A 24,812-nucleotide genomic window follows, 5' to 3' on the forward strand; every position below is an offset into this window, starting at 1 on the left:
AAGCTGGGTCCAGTCTGGCAGCGTTAGTTGTTTGTAACAGCAAACTACTTAGTGTAATCCTAGCCATGGAAGTGCTTTGGTAGCACGAACCGACCACAATAACACACACACACACACACACACACACACACACACACAGCCACTGCAGGAAGAGGAACAGACCCAACCCATTGGCATGGACCAAGACAGAAGGGATAAATAAATAAATAAAACACCTTTAGAGGCCATTTTTCCCCGCAAAGCGGGGGTTGGCCTTTTTCGGGAACCGTGGTTGTTGTTGTTTTTCGGTCCCCTTTTTTTGAAGCAATGTTTTATGGCCGGATGCCCTTCCCGACGCCAACCCTTTTTGCCGCCTTTAACGACAAACAGGGAATTACCAGTGAACTGGTACTCAATTAGCCGACCTCGGAAGGCATGACAGGCTGAGTCAACCCCCCTGGCGTTAATTCAGCGATCGACCGAGATTCGAACCCAGGATCCCAGGATAGGGTGCCGGCTTGGGCTAGGGTGCCCAAGCCGGCACCCTAGCCGCTAGCCCAACACCAAGACAGAAGGGATAAATACATTAAATTTTAAATTCCTTGTCCACTTCAAAAACCAAATGGAAATTCTACACGTCAAAATAAGATAATGACGAGAGGGGCGGATAGTGATGGGCAGGAAGGGGAGGGAGAAAGGCAGAATGAGGTAGAGGAAGAAGATAAGGAAGATGAAGAGCAGCATGAACTGGAGGAAGAGCTTGAAAAATAGAGAGGAGATTGATAACACTCACAGAAAGATCACAACTCCATAGAATAGAAAATAACAAGCAGACAAAAATACTGGTAAGGAGAACCAACAGAGCACTCTGAAAAATCATACCAGGGAATGCCATCGAGAAGGAAATCAACAATATGAGCTTTGCAGCAGCATTAGTCATTCAAGAAAAAGTGCCAGGCAAATATTCCTGCAAGAAAAATAAACCAGGCCCTACAAACGGATACCCTACAAAAGTAGCACCGTGGAAACGGAGATGAATGAAACACGGTGAACAACTGAGAAAGGAACCGGCACAAATACTGAAGTTATTAATAAGAGGAAACAAAAGTCCAAAACCAATATGAAGAGAATCCAAATATATATATATATATTCTCCTGACCCTGGTCTCACTGTTCTGAGAGAACGAACACCGACTCTTCAGGAGAAAAAAGCAGCAGGGAAATAGTCAATGCTAGGAAGGTGCCGATAGATCTCACATTCTGTTTACTCCAGCATTCATACAATGTCTCAGGCTTAGGTAAGTCTTTTGGGACTGCCACTGGCAGGTAACATGTAATCTAGTGCTACTTGCCGCATGGTCGGGTTGTCAGCGACGAAGCCAACACCTCTCACTGGCTTTGCTAGTGATGACACAGGGTGACTGACAACCTGCCAGGATCAAAAACACCAGCTGGCAAAGGGCAGATGAGTTCCCCTTGGGAGCCACCAGCCATCCAGTAGGGAGATGGCGTCTCCTAAAAAACACCAAATTGAGGTATAAAATTTGATTTTTCTGCATGGCCTAATTTCCCCGTCCTAGCCTAGTTGCCTCCTCCTAGCCTAGTTGCCTCCTCCTGGCCTAGTTGCCTCCTCCTGGCCTAGTTGCCTCCTCCTGGCCTAGTTGCCTCCTCCTGGCCTAGTTTCCTCCTCCTGGCCTAGTTTCCTCCTCCTAGCCTAGTTGCCTCCTCCTGGCCTAGTTACCTCCTCCTGGCCTAGTTTCCTCCTCCTAGCCTAGTTGCCTCCTCTTGGCCTAGTTTCCTCCTCCTGGCTTAGTTGTCCCTTCCTGGCCTAGTTGCCTCCTCCTGGTCTAATTTCCTCCTCCTGGCCTAGTTGCCTCCTCCTGGCCTAGTTTCCTCCTCCTGGCCTAGTTTCCTCCTCCTGGCCTAGTTTCCTCCTCCTGGCCTAGTTTCCTCCTCCTGGCCTATTTTCCTCCTCCTGGCCTAGTCGCGCCCTCCTGCACAGTGGTTCTCTGAAGAGGTTTCCTCGTTTCAGGACTCGGTGAAGGTTTTGCCAGTTTTTCCTGTTCTTCTTTTTCTTTGTAGCACTTTACCTCTAGTGTCTAGTGGCTTTCAGCCTTGTTTCGGGTGAACTTTAATTAAAAAATAATAATAATAAAAATAAATAAAAACAACCTGCTGGTACAGATTCCAAAAAATATAGTATTATGGAAAAAGGGGTCATGCCCAAACTTCTTGGCATTGTAAGAACGCTCGAAACCTCAAAGTCCTCAGACTCGCCAAGCAGTCGGAATGCTCGGATGGAACTTGCGGAACAGAGCAATACCGACCTGCTCCAAATCTATAAGGAAGATGTTCTGGTCATGGAATATTTTACCTCCTTGCCCAAGCAAGACTTTCGTGAGGGTGCGCTGGGGCAGCACTTCAAGGTATAAATAGAGTCAAATATTTGAGCTGTTTGCTAACACAAAAGCCTGAAGGGAACGAGAGGGATGCAAAAAAGTTTTTAATCGCGAGGCTGGATGAAACCAACCAATTATCAACAGAGGACCAATACCAATTAATCAATTAATCAAATTAAACTAATTACAGACTTGGCATTTAATATGGAATTTTTTTTGTGGGGGTGAACTTACTTTTCAAGATGTCTTCGAACCAAAAGTTCATTGGAATTATGTAGAAATTATTCTAGATTTTGTTAATGTGACCTTTAAAAGAAACAAAAACCACATTTGACATTTAGAAACAAATAAATTGATCCTTGAAAGTGATGTAAACTGATATCGAACTCAATTCATGGACAGTACTGTGTTAAACTTCTGTACGTTTTCCAGAAGTATCTCTTTATTTTGCATATTAGCCAAAAAAAATTTTAACAAAAGTTAAATTACGACTGGGATTACGGACAGTAAAATTACAGTTCAGTACTTCGTGTAACCCCCACAAGCATTCAGGAGAGCACGTACACGTTGAGGCATGCTGTTCACGAGATTTGCCAAGGTTTGGACAGGAATCGCTTGCCATGCAGTGACAATAGCCTGCTGCAATTCAGGCACAGACGTCGGCTGCTGGTCCAAGTGGTCGATTTGACGCGTTAATTCTGCCCACAAGTTCTCTATCGGATTCGTATCCGGGGACATGGCAGGACACTCCATATGCTCTACACCACGGTCAGCAAGAAAGTGTTGGATCATGCAAGCACGATGAGGCCGTGCATTGTCATCTTGGAAGACAAAGTTTCCTCGAAAGGCTGCATGAGCAAATGGAAGCAATGTTTCTTCCAGAATGGCCCTGCACTTGAACTGGTTCAGGTTTCCATTCAGAACAACCAGGTCAGTTTTTCCCCCTGCATGAAAAGCAGCCCAAACGGTCACCCCACCACCTCCAGCTTGGACTCTTGGCACTATACAATCTTTGTTGTAGGCTTCATGCACTTGTCTGTGCACTCGGACGTGGCCATCTTGACGATAGACCAGAAATCTAGACTCGTCACTGAAGATCACATGATTCCAGTGTCCTGGCTGCCATTAACGGTGCTCTCTGGCCCACTGCAATCGGCGCTGGCGGTGTTGTCTGGTCAGGCGTGGCTTTCTCAGGGGACGCCTGGCACGATAGCCTGCTTGAACCAGTCGTTGGTTGACTAGCCTTCTCGATACAGGCACATTTGTCAGTTGCTGCCACTCAGCCCTAAGCCGATTAGCTGACTTGGTACGGCCATTGCGGACTAACCGGTGCAGCTGGCGATCATCCCTCCTTGTGGTTCTGCGGGGATGTCCTGGCCTCGGTATTGGAGTAGGGACACCCCTCTGAGCATTTCGTTTCAGGATCTTTGACACATGACCTTGAGTGATGCCATACTGCCGAGCAATAGCACACTGTTTCATGTCGTAATTTCGTAAAGCCACCACTCCATGACAAACAGCATTGTCGAGTTGACGGACCATCTCCAGAGGAAGCGGCAATAACTTTTGGAGACGTGCAGCAGTTGTTTTCCACTAATACAGAATGCAACAACCCTTATATACCCGATTGTGAAGCCAATCGTCAAATGCACCTGTCTGTACATTTTGCCACGCCACCTGTGATATAATCCTGTTGTTGACTTCTTGCTGCGACAGACAATCAGTGACATGGTTCTTTTAACAAATAAATCACCAAAGTGTAAAAGAAACTCACCAGATTGATATACTGAGTTAAGAAAGTAAACCCAAGTCAAGAAAAATAATAATTCCATATTCAATGCCAAGTCTGTAATTAAACCAATTGTTAATTAATCAATCAATCAATCAAGGTAATTAATTAATCAATAAGCAAGTTAATTACTTAATCAAGTAAGGTAATCAAGTTACTCAATCAGGTTGCTAGTCAATTAATCAAGTTAATTAATCATTAATTTATTAATGAATTATCAATTAATGAGGTTGGATTAAACCAATTAATCGAGGTTACGTTTAGGGTGGTTGGTTGGAGGTTGGGTTGGTTGGTTGGTTGGTTGGAGGTTTGGATCGAGGTTGGACCTTCAACCTTATCTTTGACGGAATGCGACACCAAAATATACCAGTAATTAATAAACCTTCTTACTCGTTTAACTAAAAGTCTGGATGCTCAAAGTTGGAAATTCAACAGCTGCCATTAGCACTCTTAAGAAAGTTCAATGCCATGATTATTTGACTGACACAATATGAATAAGGAAACATTGTTCAAATACATCTGCAAAGCCAAGCAAATAAGAAGAGGATGATCTCTGAGATATCTGGTAATCAAAAATAATGTCATTCTTCAGCGGGTTCGGTTCTCCGCAAACATAATTTCCTTCAAGATCCTTAACATAAAACTACTCACCCAGGATGTAGAATATGACCTCCCAGGAAAAGTATGAAGTGAGCAATCCCGAGAGTGACAAGGTGAGCAAAATTCCGATTTGGCCTCCTGCATGCAATCATCCGAGGATTGTGTATGATGAAATAAATTAATCACATTCATAAGTAATGGGACAGAGATTGTGCACAGATCGTACGCAAGAAAAATACACACACAAAGAGCAAGAAATGTTCCACGCAAGTTAGAATAGTCCCTTGATATTCCCATCAAGATTTCCAAGCAGCAGATTTTATTTGGAAAACTTTGTATCAAAGGAAGTGTGAAGCAGCCCCCCCCCCGCCCCCACCCTCTTCATACTGAGTGGGGTGGTTTACCTGTACCTGTATGCAACTTTAACATGGGGAGTGAAAATTCTTTTCTCGGCTTCTAATGGACGAAATCGGCTGCAAATTTCAGAAGTAAATGCTTTTTGTATGTCGAGGTAAAATGTTCCAAGTTTCAGAAGTAAATGCTTTGTACGTCGAGGTAACATGTTCCAAGTTTCAGAAGTAAATGCTTTTTGTACGACGAGCTAACATGTTCCAAGTTTCAGAAGTAAATGCTTTTTGTACGTCGGGCTAACATGTTCCAAGTTTCAGAAGTAAATGCTTTTTGAACGTCGAGGTAACATGTTCCAAGTTTCAGAAGTAAATGCCTTTTGTACGTCGAGCTAACATGTTCCAAGTTTCAGAAGTAAATGCTTTTTGTACGTCGAGGTAATATGTTCCAAGTTTCAGAAGTAAATGCCTTTTGTACGTCGAGCTAACATGTTCCAAGTTTCAGAAGTAAATGCTTTTTGAACGTCGAGGTAACATGTTCCAAGTTTCAGAAGTAAATGCCTTTTGTACGTCGAGCTAACATGTTCCAAGTTTCAGAAGTAAATACTTTTTGAACGTCGAGTTAATATGTTCCAAGTTTCAGAAGTAAATGCCTTTTGTACGTCGAGCTAACATGTTCCAAGTTTCAGAAGTAAATGCTTTTTGTACGTCGGGCTAACATGTTCCAAGTTTCAGAAGTAAATGCTTTTTGTACGTCGGGCTAACATGTTCCAAGTTTCAGAAGTAAATGCTTTGTACATAGAGATAACATGTTCCAAGTTTCAGAAGTAAATACTTTTTGTACGTCGAGATAACATGTTCCAAGTTTCAGAAGTAAATGCTTTTTGTATGTCGAGGTAACATGTTCCAAGTTTCAGAAGTAAATGCTTTTTGTACGTTGAGCTAACATGTTCCAAGTTTCAGAAGTAAATGCTTTTTGTATGTTGAGGTAACATGTTCCAAGTTTCAGAAGTAAATGCTTTTTGTACGTCGAGGTAATATGTTCCAAGTTTCAGAAGTAAAAGCCTTTTGTACGTCGAGCTAACATGTTCCAAGCTTCAGAAGTAAATACTTTTTGTACGTCGAGGTAACATGTTCCAAGTTTCAGAAGTAAATGCCTTTTGTACGTCGAGGTAACATGTTCCAAGTTTCAGAAGTAAATGCTTTTTGTACGTCGAGGTAATATGTTCCAAGTTTCAGAAGTAAATGCTTTTTGTATGTCGAGGTGACATATTCCAAGTTTCAGAAGTAAATGCTTTGTACGTCGAGGTAACATGTTCCAAGTTTCAGAAGTAAATGCTTTTTGTACGTAGTGGTAACATGTTCCAAGTTTCAGAAGTAAATGCTTTTTGTATGTCGAGGTGACATATTCCAAGTTTCAGAAGTAAATGCTTTGTATGTAGTGGTAACATGTTCCAAGTTTCAGAAGTAAATGCTTTTTGTACGTAGTGGTAACATGTTCCAAGTTTCAGAAGTAAATGCTTTGTACGTCGAGGTGACATGTTCCAAGTTTCAGAAGTAAATGCTTTTTGTATGTCGAGGTAACATGTTCCAAGTTTCAGAAGTAAATGCTTTTTGTATGTCGAGGTAACATGTTCCAAGTTTCAGAAGTAAATGCTTTGTATGTAGCGGTAGCATGTTCCAAGTTTCAGAAGTAAATGCTTTTTGTACATTGAGGTAACATGTTACAAGTTTCAGAAGTAAATGCTTTGTACGTAGAGGTAACATGTTCCAAGTTTCAGAACTAAATGCTTTTTGTACGTCGAGGTAACATGTTCCAAGTTTCAGCAACGTCTGTTTCCGCATTCTTGCGTTTTATGAAGAAAACCCTCAAATTCACGTTGGGGTCTGTCAGTCTGTCCCTCCGTCCGTACATCTTGCCGAAATGTGTTGGCGCTCGTATCTCAAAGGCTATACATTGAAACTAGCTGAAACTTGGAATATACATCGGCCAATAAATCTAATTAATGGCTTTCGAAACAAATTCCAACTAAGTGCCATAGATTTTGCTTGGCTCAAAAGGGCGAACCCCAAAAGGTTGTTTAAAAAAAAAAATTTGACTCCGGTAGTAATCCATATATAATGTTTTCTCTGTTCAAGATTGGATTGATACCGTATTTCATGACGAGCAATAGGAGAGATGGTTTGCAGTATCGGGTGGGTCCCCCATACAGACCACGGGAAATAGGTTGTTTTTTAATCAGTGTAATTTAGTTGATGTATGTGTGTCTCCATGTATTTTTTCATCCATCGTTGTGATGGCTACTTTCTATGGCCACTCACAGTATCCACGGAAAATGAAGGACATTCTTGGAAAAAATGCCAGGGGCATATAAAAGGTCCCTTAATATGGATGTGCCATGTGGCAAACAATAGAGAATAAGGGACATTCCATAGCTTGTAGAAAATGCCGAACAATAGAGAATAAGGGACATTCCATAGCTTGTAGAAAATGCCAAACAATAGAAAATAAGGGACTTTCTAAACATCTCATGTGCATGCTGGACTATGCTGTGTTCTTAGGAGGAACCAAGCGATGCTCTAGAAAAGTTAATATCAAGGGGCACCCTAAATATATAGGTTAAAACCGTCAGTACATAAAGTTTTTTGTAAATTGGAAGTTTATCGCCAATGATGTACCCTCTTTCACACCACCTTATCTAACACGTGAAATTACGTATTCATGCCTGTTGTTTGTGTCCTTTATGACGTCATCATAATATATTGTTATGAATTTGGGTAGAGGAATATCTAGAGCCAGATAGATCTGCATAGGTAGGTACTCGACTGTCGTGATAGGGAATCTACCTGTAATAAGTTCTCTGTTTAACCCGGATGTCGGTATAAGTCGTATCTGTGTCCCCGCCACGAGGGGGCGGGGCGTGCTAAATAGTGCAGGGATTATGGGTAAAATTCCTTCATTTGTCGTCCCCTCTGTCGCCAACCCAGTGTCCCTTATGGCAACGTATTCTCATATAGACACTTAGATAGGTCCTTAGTGCACACATTAAACAATTCCCCTCCCTTACCACAACGACATTGGAAGACAAGCAGGAAGCGGCCACGTACAACACCGGCGTGGGCGTCAGACATCATGTGAGACAAGCTATAACCATGCCCAGGGAACGTGTGATTGGTTGGTGTAGAAGTTATATGTTTAGCCCAGCCAATCAGAGCAGAAGGTGCCAAACGTCCATTTAGAAGGGGGTCACTAATTGGAGGAAGAGGGACGCTGACGTCGGAAGGCGGGAAACACCATGAAGAATCGAGGCTCTGATTGGTAATGCGCCAGAACTGACGTCACACCGTGCGTGACAAAACGTCTGGTTCGCGGGCATTTCACCCTGGTATTGGAGATCACCCCTTCGTGCTTGTGTGGCTCTGCGCTGGACCCTTCGTGCTTGAAGCTCTCTCTGCGCTGGACTCTTGGAGCGAACTTGCTTTTGCTTTTGATGCTGTGAGCGAAAGGACATCGTGTGTGACCGACGAGGAGCTTGGAGCGGGGCGTGCCGCTGAGCGGGTCACCCAGGGCCTGGCGGAGCACGTGAGCGAGGTGGACTGAGGCTTCTTCGCGTCGGGGCTGGATGGGGCCACGTTGGACGACGGACGCACCACTGCGGACAGTTAAGACGCACCACATCTCACACAAATACACGATGTACATTTTATTTTATTAATTCATTTCCTTTGTGTCGTATTTGAAGTCTGTGTAGGGACGTCCCAATTTAGGATTAGGTTTTATCGTCGTCGCGTTTCCTTGTTCTCGGGTTCCGTTCAATAAACGTGTTTATTTTTGTACATTTTACCCCGGATTCCCGTTTGAGTTCATTCCCTCTATAGGTACACGCTTGCCGCTTCTTCCTCTTCATTCTTCCTCCCGTGCTTTTATAGCCGAATCCGTAATTTATCGTCACCTCAAGTAAAGCCGTTTGAGCCATCCGCGGTCCTACGGTATTAACAGAGGGATTCGCGCGACAATATCGATCATTACATGACTCCTTTTTATTTACTCAATGGCCCATCTCCAATACTGATGAGGAAAATTGATGGTATGTCTGTTGTTGAATCAAGGAAAAGATTGAATATTGATATTTTGAATTGAAAGTCAATGGAAGGAAGTGCAAATGAATGACACCTCAAACAGAATCATAGAAGCCAATGACCAACGAAGTGAACATGTGAACGATTGATTTCACATTCATGGGAAGTCAGACGCCCACATGCTCAGCCGATATCCTCCGTCACATATCTTTAGTGGCACAGGCATTTGGCCGTCTGCTGTTCAAAATTGAGAGTACCAGGTGAGGCAAAGAATATGATGTCAGAATTGCAGGGCCCTGGATGGACACAATCAAACTGGAAGTAAATTGTCGATTCAAACAATCCTGTCTTTTTCACACACATCATTTGGTTCTGTCTCAACCGAGAAGAGCATCTCTTATGTTGTTGTTCTTGTTGATGTTGTTGATGTAGTATAGCTCCGGACAGTTCTCTTAAACAAGCCCGTAGCATGGAGACAGCCGATTGATCTCCCAGGAGCGACCCAGAGATAGATCCCCTACATCTAAGATGGAGTACCCCCACCTTCACAAAGTCGGGGCCATGACAGAGTTAGAGAAAGAGAGAGGGAGATTTAAGAGAGAGAGAGGGAGAGTTAAGAGAAAGAGAGGGAGAGAGTTAGAGAGTTAGAGAGAGAGAGAGAGAGAGACACACAATAGGGAAAGGGCCGGTCCATGGGGACCGATCGGCACTCTGACCGTGACTGTGCTGCCCTGACAAATTTGGGCATCAAGGAAGAATGGGGAAGATTTCGCCCCTGACTTGCGTTGGGTGGTACAACCACCATGAAGAGGCATCCCCGATAGTTGTCTTCTCTTATGTAAACTGCACCAGTTGGTCTGTCAATTTATATTTCATGCACATTTTATCTTCCCCTGCAACAACATTCACCAGCCCGGTTATGACACCTGATTACCTTTACATACCTGAGTAGGTAATCATCACCAGCTTACCACGTTCGAAAGGAGGTGCCCACTTACTCCACAGGCAATGCATGCTGGGAAACAGTGCTCCCTGTATTATCAGCCATGAAAAGATAGCAATATTAAAATCAGTATGAAACAGTGCAAGAAACAAAAAGCAGGTGATGACGATGTTGAAATTGGCATGAACACCGATGAAGTCTGGCTAAATTTGATAATATTGCTGATGCTGACTTTCCTTATTATTTTAAAAACTTCTGAACATCAAGTCACACCAATGTTCTGCAACCCACCTGAGCTAATCCCAGGCATCCACGTGCAACCATCAGGTTCAGAGGTCCCTGGTGAGCCACAAACGGAGTGACTAAGGTGACGATGGATGCCATAACAGTGCTGATCCCAAATACGATCCGTGGACCCCATCGCTCAGCGGCTAATCCTGCCGGAACCTTGAATGGGGGCCAGACTAGTCACCAGGGAATATCAGAAACGAACAAAAATTTGGAGACAGAAGTATGTACAGGAAATAAGGTTATATATACACCTTACAAGTGTTACGGATTTATTCATATTTTATGTAATTTTTTCATACATATTTTGAGAAGCGTGGACTGAAAATGAGCCTGGAGAAGACTGAGATAATGTCGGTCGGACAGCAGAGAGAGAAATTTAATATCAAGTTATAGGGGAAGGAGATAAGGCAAGAGATATATTTGTGTACCTACTGTAGGTGGAATGGTGAGTGACCTGTGATGGTAGTTAGGAGGCAGAGCTACGCAGGAGGATATAGCTGGATTAATTAGGATGACTGTGGTTGTGAAGAGTGTGGATAGAAGGAGGATGGATGAACTAAGGGAGATAGAAGATGGGTGGAAAGAGCTGGGCTGGAGAAAGGGGTCTAGACCGCAGTTGAGATGGGAGAATTGTGTGAAGAGACGTCAGAAAGGTGGAGGTGGATGGAGAGTGGAGATAGATATGGCTGGTGAGAGAAGCAATGTTGTGAAAAGAGAAGAGCAGCACCTCAGGACCAGTCAGAGGTTAGCAGCCATAAAATACATTTTGTGAGTGGAAATGGCATGAGATAACGGTGAGCTGCAACCTTGAAGCCCTGTAAGGAGGAATATGATTCGTCAGACACATGGCGGCAATAACAGGTGGGAAAAGACAGTTCAAGCGAACAATTGTCAAAAAATTGGCCTCCTTGGGAGTGAGAGCTGGGACGCAAATGTGCCTGGGATAGGGGAAATGTTCGACATGCTTACCCTGCGCCCGCGAAGTGAAAAGCAGGGTTAAGCGATCGATTGCATACATGTGGCAAGCGTGCGTACGTGTGGCGTGTCTGCATTTAAAAAATTCATTTTCTCGGCAACTGTCGGTCCGATTGACACGGCAGTTTACCATAGGAGCGCCTCTGCCTGTAGAATTTTTTTATTCATAATTATGAACTCATAGGTCACGTGGAATGCACGCCATCTTGGAAAGACGTTACACCTCTATATCTCGAAAACCGCTCAATGGAAAAAAAATTGAAACATGGCTCATTGTCAAGTAGTCCCCATGGGGAATAAGATATCTTGATGATGAGGTCAGTGCCTTCGTTATGACGTTGTCGTGGGTGCACAGAGATTGAATGTCCACACACACCAGGAACAAGTATTGAAGATTTATTATCTGGAGAAGAGTCACTTGATTATACGAGGATTACTACAAAGTTTAACAGTACACTATGCCTGCATATATGACCACAAACTCAACACAATGTCTCAAGCAAAACTTCTGCTCGACTCTGTTGAATTCAGTCTTTTTTAGTGTTTTTGCGAACAGTTTGCGAACAGTTTTTAGTGGCCTTTTTCAGGCACCTTGGTCCCCTTTTTTTGAAGCAATGTTTTACGGCCGGATGCCCTTCCTGCTGCCAACCCTGTTGGTCGCCTCTTGCAACACACAGGGAATTACCAGTGAACTGGTACTCAATTTGCCGACCTCAGAAGTACAGGCCATCTTGGAAAAAGCAAAACATGTAGCACCTCTATATCTCCGTAACCGCTCCATGGAAAAAATTGAAACATGGCTCATTGTAAAGAACTCCGCATGAGGAATAAGTGTTGTTAATGATGACGTCATTTGGTCTCTTAATTATGACGTCATAATTCGACAGGGACAACGTTTTGTCTGATCAGTTTGAAATTTCTTGAGCATGATCTACGCAACAATTATATTAGATAATATATATTTATGATGTCATCACTCACGTGGACTAGCAGCCATATTGGATCAAAGAAAAAAACCCTTCAAAAACAGAAGAGCTGGCTCTCACCAAGTTTACTGCGCAGGGTAAGTATTCTATGAATACCATCTTGTTACTAAAGTTTTGCATTAAGGTAAGGACAAAACTATTCATTTCTGAGAATAAAAAACAACTTTTACTTCCTTTCCAATCAATATAAAGCATTTAATAATTATTAAATACATTTCTGATCATCCATATTGTGCTTTGTGTTCTTTGACTTCCAAACATGCCAAAGCTTGTCCCAAATCTTGGATATGTCGATACGTTTGGAGATTTTGCCTGGAGAGTGATATTATAACAATACAGGTTTCTTGGCAACACAGAGCAGTAGGAGTTGCGGAACAGAGCAAGGTCCCCTCTTCTGGTGAAACTGCCAAAATCAAGACTCTCTGCCCACCTTCACTCTTTCATTCCTCTTTTCTCCCGCCTCTGGAACAAACTCCCTCACTCTCTTCAATCCCACTCCTCCCTCCAGGTCTTTAAAACAGATGTTCACCACCATCTCTTATCTTCCCCCATCCAAAACGTTAATTGTTTCTACCCCCGTTAATTCACCCCAGATCCACTTTTTTTGAAATACCGACTTCTTTCCTGGAAATCCTAGCAGTGTCCATATGTTTTATACCTCTCCCACTCCCCTCCCCCCCCCCCCCACCCCATTTCCCATGCCTCCTCCCCCAAGCCCTCTCCCTCCCACAGAACTCCCGATGTCCCTGTTCTCTACTCTTGTACTTGTGTGCTTCCCTCTCTCTCCCCATCTTGTCTCCCGCTCCCTTTATTATATTGATACGGACGCGGTTTAGATGTTATTTACCGAGCGGTGGTATGGCCGCGACCGAACAGTTATTCCCCGACTAGACCCCGATTCCACCCAGATGTTGACCAAATCGCGCTATGCTAAATCAATGATGGAAAGGACACAACGACTGGGATAGATGAAACGACGCAAGGGGTACAGTTCTCAAGACCTCTGGAGGAGGGTGTAATTACAGTGGTGGAGAAAAGGGGGTAGATTACAAGGTAGTGAGGTAAAGACACAGAAGAGATGGGCACTTAATTACAGTCTTATCTTATCCCAGACAGACCACAGACAAACGGAACAAGGTAGACTTACACAGGGATTGATGGCAGGAATCGACAGGTAGGTTGATAGCACAAGGTGCACCATGGCTCGGGGACAGGCTCAAGCACGGTCCAAGAGATGCAGGGAGGTGTCACAGCGCTCGGAAGGGACGTCTCTCTTGCTTCAAGCTCAGCGCGCATCTGACGTCACCTCCCGCTCCCTGCGCATGCTCAGCGGGGAGTGACACGCCCTCGGCTGGTTGGCTCCGCCCCACTGGGGCCGGTCCGCCGCTTCCATTGGGTGCGGGGGTTACCGGGCTCCACCCTTGACGAGGAGCTGACAGGGAGCCCCTATTTGGTAACCCCGTCGAGCACATGTTCGATGGCGGCTCGTTGGGGAGGCCTGGTGCCCTCCCAACACCCCCTACCAACCAAACCGGAGTGAGGACGCGCACTCACCGCGCCCGCCGCTGCCGTTGCTGTTGTTGTTGTTGTTGCTGAACCGTGAGGAAGAGCTGCGGGGAGGTATTGGGAGGTCCTAAACTTCCTAACGGTGCCATACAATCACATTCTGGTGCAACGAAGGGTCAGAATTAATGGAAACGAGTCCTTAACTGACATAGACTAAGAATAACGAGCAAGATGTCCTATAGTTGTCTTACATGAGATGCGGTGAACCTGGGCACGACATTTAATGGGGGAAATAGGGGGAGGTCGGGTCTACAGAGTGTTGTTTACAGAAAATGGGACTAGGGAATGGGGGATTGGGGATAGTTGGGAAGTATTGAGGAAATAGGGGAATATTTACAAGCGGATATGGATGTATGCAAATCCCATATCCGCAACATTGCACCCTTCTCTACCTCGGGGCGTCCCGACCCGATAAATTTTTACCTACTTTAGTGTGGCACTCAGATGTAGTTCCCTCTACTATTAACTCAACCCTGAGTGCGACAGTTTTACAGATGTTCACAAATGAGTAAATATGTCCCCCTGCGACGCACCCTTCTCCTAACAGAAACACACCCACAGGATAACCGAATCGCGGAAAGCATCCTCAAACTAAACATACAGCCGGTAGGGAGCATCATTTATACAAGACAACACTGATATTTACACTACGATCCAGGACCTGTTCTTTGAGGAACACATGCAGATGTTATGCATAGGGAGAGCACGCATGCCAGCATCGATACACCAACCCACGAGTGCCCTGTGGCCCTACGGCCTTTAATAATGTGCAGCGCACCCCGTCCAAGCACCAAAAGCACCACCCCATTACGCACAGTCAGCACCATCCGGTGCACCAATAAAGTGTTCATAAAAATGCACAATTAAGTGTCCATGGTCACCGGTGGTGTCGCAGCCGGCCGATGTTCTGCCGCTGGTCTTGCCTTCATGGAGTGCACTTGGCCTTCTGGCTTCTTTAGAAATAAAGAAAGGCGCCAACCGCGTCCATTTCTTAATTGTGGCCATCAGGGGGCCAACTAAAAGTGGTTCACCTGTATGGCATAGGTGACACGTTGACCCAGAGGTCCATCCACGGGTGGTGCTTGACCGCAAAAGAACTGTGGTCCATTGTGGGCGGCCACAAAAATTGCGGTCCATATGGTGTATCGATCCAGGCAGCAAGCAGCGGAAGTACAGGCCCACAACTGCGGAGCCAGCACCTCTCTCTCCTCTCTCTCTGCCCCAAAGCCAGATCCTCAGAGGTGGGAGACAAAAGAAGACAAGTGAGTAAGGTGGTAAGGGCGCCAAAGTGCACGCAATACAAGGTAATGCACACTGGGGGCACATGGGAACCAGGTGAGACAGGTACGTTCCTACCGTACGCCCCCCCCCCCCCCACCAGGTAACCTACATTGCCCCTCCCTTACCCCTTACTGTATCCACAAAACACAACACTACCCATAAACATCTACTTTACACATCAACAAACGTCCCTACTGTCTTCCCCGTTCCTCCCATAAACCAAATTCGTCTTCTCTCCCTCCTAACCAATCAAATTTGCCATTTCCAACTCTCATCAAAATCTGCCATCTCCAACTCATCATCAGTCCCTCCTAAGGAGGGAGAGATGGAATCACCCCAATGTCTTATCCACGTCGTGATGCGTCTCACAAATCCACACAGCAATTCTCATTTCCTGCAACACAAAACAAAGAAAACACAGGTGTGGAGTCATCATCGTCACCTCAGGTAAGTGGCTGCGTATGGTGCGACAGGTTCATCAATCCTAACTATTTCCTAAATGACTTTAACAACTTTACATTACCCGGGGTCTTTCCCTGCCAATCCATTGGCCAACTTACACTATGGGTTCTAAAAACCAATTCCCATTGACCAAACTGTGGTGCTTCTCAATTTGGGGTCTCACTCCCCCGATTCATCTCCCGGTGCCCTTGCACAATTTCTGGGCTGTGACGTGTAGCTCTCCCAGCAGGTCTACCCACCTGCACACCTCCACCACTGCAGTTGCCACCCGAGCTTACCTGCTCCTTACCTAACCTATCTAACTGGGGAGGGCCCCTCCTGGCTCTGTCACCCCTTGGTGCCCTCTGGCACTGGGCTACGCGGGTCCGTCCTCCGGATCCTCGGGCCCCATCCACAACAACTACTACCGGCTCCCAGAGCCCACCTGCAGCCTCACCTGGCCGACATCCTCACAGTGGTGGAGTGCCCAAACCAACTACACACACTAACAGGCTACACGCCCAGCCATTTCCACAACACTAATGCACCCATCCAATCATCATTTTTCCACCCGCACCACAGATGCCAATATCCAACCACAATTTACCTATACCCTCTACCTAACACTTACACTACCTGCCCGGGTATCCGTGATGGGGGTCCACTCTTCCCCCATCCACACCTTCGCACCACGCACACCACTCCGTACCACTTACTCCAACTCTCTCCACACCCCTCATTCTCCGCTCCATATATTCCACACACCTGTACTTGCACACCTGTGCTCTCATACTTGGTGCCGCCTGCACCCTTCTCTCCCCCAAGCGCATTCGCGCTGATCCACAACACTCACTACTCATACACTGCTCCACACACCTGTCCAGTTCTCACACAGCATCATCTCATCTAACTACTCCCCTCTGAAACTTGCGCTTCTCCGTCTTCCCTTACACTCAGCGCTCCCACGTCATTATCAAACACACTAAACTACCTGCGTCCCCACTACAGGTATCAGTCACTATCTAAACCTTAACGTTACCTAATGTCATCTTCGCTAGATCCCTACACACAATATCCTAACCCACCCGGGCTAGTTTTCACTGCCATACACCCCATAATCTATAGCGCATTTGCCCCCATCTGTGAGGGATGGTGGATTGCCCATCCCACCACATCGGGAAGGTCCCACTATCAATTTTGCTCGTCCAAATTCCAACCAATTCAAAAATTTTCCATTTACTGCCAATTCTACCCACTATTATAAATTTCGTATCAAATCACTATCACTATCACTATCACCATCATCACAGTCCACTATATCCTAGCCTCGGTGCGTCGTGACATCATTAAACTCGGTTCGTAAAGCCGAGCAATGAATTCGGGTGGTTTGGTTGCCTGCAGGTTGAATCCGTCCGGTTTTCGGTTCAAGGGAGGTGGTTTGGTTGGGCCGAGATTCCACGCACCATCTCGGCGTGGCACCTTGCGGTCCCGGGCCCGATGGCTCAATCTCCCCCGGTCGGAACCCCGTCCCCATGAGGGGGCACCGTTCCGCTTCCTCCCACTCGCCCTTGAACCGGACCGGTCGCCTCACCCTCCAAGGCCCGGACTCGACCGTGCGGGGCGGGGCCAAGCCCGAATCGGCAATGACGCTTCGAAGAGAAGCGACACAGCATCGATCCGCGCCGGGCCTCGCACCCAACAAAGCACACCGCGCCCCGAGTGCTCGCATCGGCTATCCGTCGCCCTAACCGCTAACCCGGTTACCGTCGATGCTTCACCTGCATGCTCACACGCATACGCTACCCCTTTCACACTCCCAAAACCCGGCGTTCCACCGCCGTCCGTACATTCCACCAACGCTCTCCCTGTTACACACCACTCCTCTCGCGCACACCTCGGTCCACACCTCTCCTCCGTTACGTCCTCCGTAACACTCACCATGGGCGTGCCTTCTCCCTTACTCTTGACACGTTGACAGCATGCTCTTTCCCCATGCACCCTTCCATTACACACCTTTCTTGCGCACACTCTCCCGTTACATCCTCTGTAACACTCACCACAGGCGTGCATTCTCCCTTACTCTTGACAGCATGCTCTTTCCCCATGCACCCGTCCATTACACACCTTTCTCGCGCATCCTCTTGCGCACACTCTCCCGTTACATCCTTTGTAACACTCATCACAGGCGTGCATGCTTCCGTTACATCCTCTGTAACACTCCTCACTACGCGCTTCCATGTGCTCCCTCGCACACGCGCTACAACCAACTCACTCTCGACAGCACACTCACTGGTCGGCGCGCACTTTTTCCTCACACACCCCAGAGTCGGACATTCTCGCACACCTCTTTTTTCGCACACCAGACCTGTCGCACACTTCACCAACGGCCTCTCATGAACACCCGGGTCCATCTCGACCCCCAAGCTTATTAAATCACCTGGCGCATCATACGCACGACCATATTGGTCACCACTTACACCGGGTCCTCTTTCTCTTCGCTTCTCCTCCATCACCTGCGAATCCCTCATCCGGTTAATGAGCACATCATCACGATCCGAACACAGACTTTGGACCAATGCTTTTACTTCCTCTTTTATCTCTTTCTTATCCCCTCTCCGTCGCTTCTTAATTTCGCTTACCCCTTCTTCCACTTCTTCTAATTTCTGCTTCACCTCTTTTATTTCCCGGTGCGTCTCCTCAAGCTCGTCCTCTAAGGCCACCTTGACCGTTTCTATGTGCGTCCTCACCTGCAGGTCCTTCGTCTCCATTACCTCTGTCACCTCGTCCAACCTCGCTGTCAGTCCCTCACGTACCATCTGACATTGCCTCTGTGTCGCTATCAAGTCATTTTTTAGGTCGTTTTGTGTCGCTTTTAACCCTCCTATTACCGCTGTGTTCTTCTTTACCTGGTCTCCCAACTCCTTTTGTCCCACTGTCAGTTGTTCTACTCCCAGCGTCAACTCCTCTATACCACCTTGCAATTTTACAGTCCCCTTTCTCACCTCCTTCTCCATGCGCTCCTCACAGTGCCTCACCTCCTCGCGCACTCCTCCGACCTCCTCACTCACACCTCTTCTGATCTCCTCTCCCATCACTTGCATCTCCTGCCCAGATGCCACCCTCATCTGCTCCATTTCCTCCCTGTGAGCATCCAATTTAGTTTCTACCCCCATTCTGACCCCCTCTATCTGCTGCCCCATTTTTTAACTTCCCTTTCCGCTTGGTCCCTCATGTCCCTCAATTTGCCTTCCATACTGTTTTCTAACCCCTCTAACCCCTTTTTCATCCCTTCCATTTGATTCTCTTGAGTGGCCATTCTGTTTTCTACCCCCGTTAACCCCTCCTGTATTTCCCCTAATCTATTGTCTAATCCCTCTATTCTACTCCCTAACCCTCCGATCTGGGCCCCCATGTCCTCCCTCAATTTCTCGCTATTGGACCCCATCCTTTGTTCTAACCATTGGCTATTGGCCCCCATGTCCTCCCTTAATTGCTTGCCCATTCTTTGTTCCAATTGTTCGCTATTCTGAGCCATAAGGGCCTTCATTTGTATTAAAAAAAAGTTCAAATCCACCAGCGGCGCTGCTATGGTCGCGGGCGCGGTCGCCGTAGCCATCTGCGAGGCGCCATTTTGCGCGCCCGTAACCTCGTGTGCGAGGACGCCATTTTTCGAACCTGCCGCCCTCACTGCTTCGCTCTCCTCATAAGGAGGAAGAGATGGAACATCAAGCACAATGTCACACCCACGTCATGATGCGTCTCACATTCCAAACATCTGCACAATAAAATAACAAAACATGGCATGGTGTGGAGGTACGTCATCTCAGGTGAGTGCATGTAGATGGTGCGAGGAGACTTCACTTCGAGACTTCGAGACTTCAAGTGTGGTCTGTCTGGGATAAGATAAGACTGTAATTAAGTGCCCATCTCTTCTGTGTCTTTACCTCACTACCTTGTAATCTACCCCCTTTTCTCCACCACTGTAATTATACCCTCTTGCGGAAGTCTTGAGAACTGTACCCCTTGCGTCGTTTCATCTATCCCAGTCGTTGTGTCCTTTCCATCATTGATTTAGCATAGCGCGATTTGGTCAACGTCTGGGTGGAATCGGGGTCTAGTCGGGGAATAATTGTTACGGACGCGGTTTAGATGTTATTTACCGAGCGGTGGTATGGCCGCGACCGAACAGTTATTCCCCGACTAGACCCCGATTCCACCCAGACGTTGACCAAATCGCGCTATGCTAAATCAATGATGGAAAGGACACAACGACTGGGATAGATGAAACGACGCAAGGGGTACAGTTCTCAAGACCTCCGGAGGAGGGTATAATTACAGTGGTGGAGAAAAGGGGGTAGATTACAAGGTAGTGAGGTAAAGACACAGAAGAGATGGGCACTTAATTACAGTCTTATCTTATCCCAGACAGACCACAGACAAACGGAACAAGGTAGACTTACACAGGGATTGATGGCAGGAATCGACAGGTAGGTTGATAGCACAAGGTGCACCTTGGCTCAGGGACAGGATCAAGCACGGTCGAAGAGATGCAGGGAGGTGTCACAGCGCTCGGAAGGGACGTCTCTCTTGCTTCAAGCTCAGCGCGCATCTGACGTCACCTCCCGCTCCCTGCGCATGCTCAGCGGGGAGTGACACGCCCTCGGCTGGTTGGCTCCGCCCCACTGGGGCCGGTCCGCCGCTTCCATTGGGTGCGGGGGTTACCGGGCTCCGCCCTTGACGGGGAGCTGACAGGGAGCCCCTATTTGGTAACCCCGTCGAGCACATGTTCGATGGCGGCTCGTTGGGGAGGCCTGGTGCCCTCCCAACACCCCCTACCAACCAAACCGGAGTGAGGACGCGCACTCACCGCGCCCGCCGCTGCCGTTGCTGTTGTTGTTGTTGTTGTTGTTGCTGAACCGTGAGGAAGAGCTGCGGGGAGGTATTGGGAGGTCCTAAACTTCCTAACGGTGCCATACAATCACATTCTGGTGCAACGAAGGGTCAGAATTAATGGAAACGAGTCCTTAACTGACATAGACTAAGAATAACTAGCAAGATGTCCTATAGTTGTCTTACATGAGATGCGGTGAACCTGGGCACGACATTTAATGGGGGAAATAGGGGGAGGTCGGGTCTACAGAGTGTTGTTTACAGAAAATGGGACTAGGGAATGGGGGATTGGGGATAGTTGGGAAGTATTGAGGAAATAGGGGAATATTTACAAGCGGATATGGATGTATGCAAATCCCATATCCGCAACAATATGTTTTATGTGTCCGTTTATGAGTTTTTTTTGTCATTAATGTTAGCTCTTACACGAGCCTCGATATTGTATACAAAAACAAAAAAAAAAAGGTCCACAATTGAGACGAACTTTTCAACCATTTTGTATCAAAATTTAGTGAATTTTTTGTTTTACTAAAAGTATTTACACCCTGAAAAAAGTGAGGCCTGGAAAATTTTGGATGCCTACAACTAGTTAAAGTCTGGGTAGATCATTGATGTGACTGTTCTTGTGAAGCATGGTCATCACCTGGTATGAGGAAAGGTAGACCAAAGGCAAAGGTAGCAAAGGTATTATTATACATCAATGGCATGGATTCATGTTGGCAGAGTAGACAAGCATGATGTCAAGTCGAAGAAACATACCAACAAATGTGAAAGACAGCACGAAACAACTAATACTGGCAGACGGAATACCCAGTTTAAGATCCATGCGAAGTACACACAATGATGAAATACCCTGCCTGTGAAACATCATGATGGCAGTTCATGGGATTCAAACCCACGCTAGAGAGCTAGCTTGGAGGTGAGTGCGTGTACCTCTAGACTCCTGTGCCAGCCAAGCTCTCTTATATTCTCATCAGATCTTATTCATGAAGTGATACTTCATTAATTCACCATTCACAGAGTTGGATGTTAGCCCAAAGAATTGTACCATAAAAACAAGACCGATGGTCTAACAACGGTGTAGCTGGGCTTGGAACTGCCGAGTGGAGGATTTGCTGTCATGTGACCAGATCCTCATCTCTGTTTGGTGGGCGTTTGTGAGGGACATACATACATACATACACCGGACAGACAGACGAATGTTGTTCCAGATGGCATTGCCCTTCAGGCTATGCCGTAAAAATATGGCTGCCGAACCATGTGACCAATAACGTCATCAAAAAAAATTCTCGACCAATTTATCCTTAGATTACACTCAATAAATTTCATACTGATCAGATCAGGCGTTCTACTTGTTGATTTATGACGTCATAATGTAGGCACCTATGTCATCAACATTAACATATGTTACTCCCCATGGGGAGTACTTTACAATGAGCCACCTTTAGAAAAATATTTCCATGGAGCGATTTTGGAGATATAGAGGTGCAAAGTGTTTTGGTTTTTCCAAGATGGCGCCTGTACCACGTGACCTATGACGTCATAATTATTATAAAAATTATACAGGAGGTGGCGCTCCTCTGGTGAAAATTTAGTGTCAATCTGACCAATAGTTGCAGAGAAAACGAATTTTAAAGGGAATAAACCAGAAAAATGCCAGCGGAAGGGACATACATACACCGGGCGGACGGACAGACAAACGCTGTTCCAGACGTCATTGCCCCACGGGCCACGCCATGAAAAAGAAGGGGCAATACAAACAAACCTGCATTATTGCATAGCCATAGAAGAAGGATCCAAGAATGAGTCCTTGCGTCATTCGATCCCAGTTGAACACCTGATGGAAGATGTGAAAGACAAGAAAGAAATGTAAAACAAACGAATTGAATTTTCACAGTAAGAATGATGAATTAATAATTAATAATTTGTGTTTCCACGAAAAATATATCTTGCCGAGTCAAATCCCTCGTCTTTGAGTGATATTCGGTAAATTTGTGCCAATGGATATTATGTACAACTAAAGTCTTACCGTTTGTGGTTTGTAGAAGGCCGAGATGTTTGCAGGAGGATGATCTGGGCAGCTGTTTGCAGCATGGTGAGTTTTCATTGGTACAGCTGAATGATTCACCATGGCAACGATGGCCACGCTCAGGCTGACCCGGTGAGAAAAGGTGACCAAACATCCCAGAAGCACCAGCACAGCCAGGCCGCCACGTGCTGACCAGAGCAGGGGTGCTCGAACACAACGATTCCATGAAAATTTCAAAACAATTTGAATAGAGATGCCAATAGATGTAAAAAACCTAAATTCCGTTTAGCTTATTGTGCACAAAAAAGTCTTGTGTACAAAGATATATTACTTATTAGTCGATTCTATTGTGTACAAACAGTGTCTATTAATCTATGGTCTCTATTAGTCGATAAAGATCCACTGATAGGCCGGATCTAGATTCGGACATGAACCAAAATCGAATCGGCTTGTTCTTGTCGCCTACCCAACTCATCCACTAAGTTTTGTCATAATCAGTCCACACTTCTTGAAATGTCGTGCTATGTATCATTTTTAGCCCTTCCACTCAATGGTGAAGAATCACTTACCAATTGTCCTATCTGGATCCGGATTCAGATCTTCACCCAAATTGAATCAATTCGTCCTTGTCAAACACACACAACCTGTCCATCAAATTTCGTCCGAATCCGTGCATAACGTTTGAGGTATCTTGCTCGCAAACAGACAAAGAAGACAAGAAAGACATAGTGCAGAACACAATACTTGCAAAATCCATCCCTTGCAAAATCCCCCCCCCCCCCACCCCCAAAAGTTGCCATGCATGCATGAACTTCAGTTTCATTAAGATTAAAATTAACGATCTTAAAGGTATTCGGGGTATTTTGGATCTTCAGGGTCTTTTGGGTCTTTGGGATCATATGGGTCTTCTGGGTCTAAGGGTCTTCGGGGTCTTTTAGGTATTTTGGTCTTCTGGGTAATTTGAGTCTTTAAGGTCTCCAGGGTGTGTCGGGTCTTCAAGGTCTTTTGGGTGTTCATGGTGTTTTGGGTCTTTGGGGTCTTTTGGTTATTTTGGGTCATTGTGGTATTTTGGGCCGTTTGGGGTCTTCGGGTTATTTTTAGTCCTCTGGGTCTTTAAGGGTCTTCGGGGTGGTTTGTGTCTTCATGGACCTTTGTGGTCTTGGTGGTCTTAAGGGTCTTGGGGGACTTAAAGGGTCTTCAAAGGTCTAAGGGGTTTCAGCAATCCAAAGGGTCGAAAGGTATTTTCCAAGAGTACGCAATTAATAGACAGGTTGCAACCGACGTTCAAACAGTATGTAATTAAGACATAACACACAGCTCCACGGACGGACGGACAGATGTACGGGTTCACGACTGGGTTTTTCGGTTTTATATAATACTAGCAAAAGTATCCGGCATTGCCGGGTAACACCGAGTCGCTTCCTGGCGAGAATATGAAGAGTGGGGTTGGGGGGAGGGAATGGGGAGGAGAGAGAGAGGGAAGGGGGAGGCAGGTGGCGAATGGGAGGGAGGGGAGAGGGGAAGGAAGGGGGAGGGAGGGAGTGGAGAGGGGGAGGGGTGGGGAAAGGAGGGATGGTGGAGGGGAGAGAGAGAAAGGAGGTTGGAGGGGAAAAGGGGGAGAGAGGAGGGAGGAGCGAGGAGGAGTGGGGGAGCAAGGGGCAAAGTGGGTGTGAGAGGTGTGTGGAAGGAGCGTGCAGCATTTTATAAGGAGGGAAGAGTGAAGAGGAGGCAGAGAGAGAGAAGGGGAGGGGGGGGGGTAGAAAATGTGAGAGGGAGTTAGCAAAGAGAATGATATGCAATGTGAATGATAGGTTATGATGGCTGGAGACTTACAGTGCATTCAGAAAGTATTCAGACCCCTTCACTTTTTTCACATTTTGTTATGTTGCAGCCTTATGCTGAAATCGTTTAAATTCATTTTTTCCCTCATCAATCTACACTCAATACCCCATAATGACAAAGAGAAAACAGGATTTTAGAAAGTTTTGCAAATTTATTAAAAAGAAAAAACTGAAATATCACATTGACATAAGTATTCAGACCCTTTGCTATGACACTTGAAATTTAGCTCAGGTGCCTCCCATTTCTCTTGATCGTCTTTGAGATGTTAAAACACCTTGATTGGAGTCCACCTGTGGTAAATTCAATAGATTGGACATGATTTGGAAAGGCACACACCTGTCCATATATGGTCTCATAGCTGACAATTCATATCA

At 46.1% G+C, this 24,812-nt stretch overlaps 2 protein-coding genes across 5 annotated transcripts in view; one reads left to right on the forward strand and one right to left on the reverse strand.

Moving 5' to 3' along the window:
- LOC137416554 (THAP domain-containing protein 1-like) overlaps window positions 1-24,812 on the forward strand; it is a 231,879-nt gene that overhangs the window by 147,607 nt on the left and 59,460 nt on the right. The window lies entirely within an intron of this gene.
- The window catches only part of LOC137416552 (sialin-like), a 101,615-nt gene that overhangs the window by 63,560 nt on the left and 13,243 nt on the right, over window positions 1-24,812 (reverse strand). For 3 of the 4 annotated variants that reach the window (XR_013624507.1, XM_078784167.1, XM_068102186.2), the window contains exons 3-7: window positions 22,597-22,802; window positions 22,333-22,404; window positions 10,429-10,584; window positions 10,139-10,226; window positions 4,819-4,905 (exon numbers count right to left, since the gene is read on the reverse strand). Coding sequence is in view for 3 of the 4 variants with exons in the window: in XM_078784167.1 (XP_078640293.1) it covers window positions 4,819-4,905; window positions 10,139-10,226; window positions 10,429-10,584; window positions 22,333-22,404; window positions 22,597-22,802 (609 nt within the window). In the remaining variant the exon portion in view is untranslated. The remainder of the gene's footprint in view (window positions 1-4,818; window positions 4,906-10,138; window positions 10,227-10,428; window positions 10,585-22,332; window positions 22,405-22,596; window positions 22,803-24,812) is intronic. The other variant, XM_078784168.1, reaches the window with a different exon arrangement.

Source organism: Myxine glutinosa, chromosome 9 (genome assembly GCF_964187855.1).
Source record: "Myxine glutinosa chromosome 9, kmMyxGlut1.1, whole genome shotgun sequence".
Lineage (NCBI taxonomy): Eukaryota > Metazoa > Chordata > Myxini > Myxiniformes > Myxinidae > Myxine > Myxine glutinosa.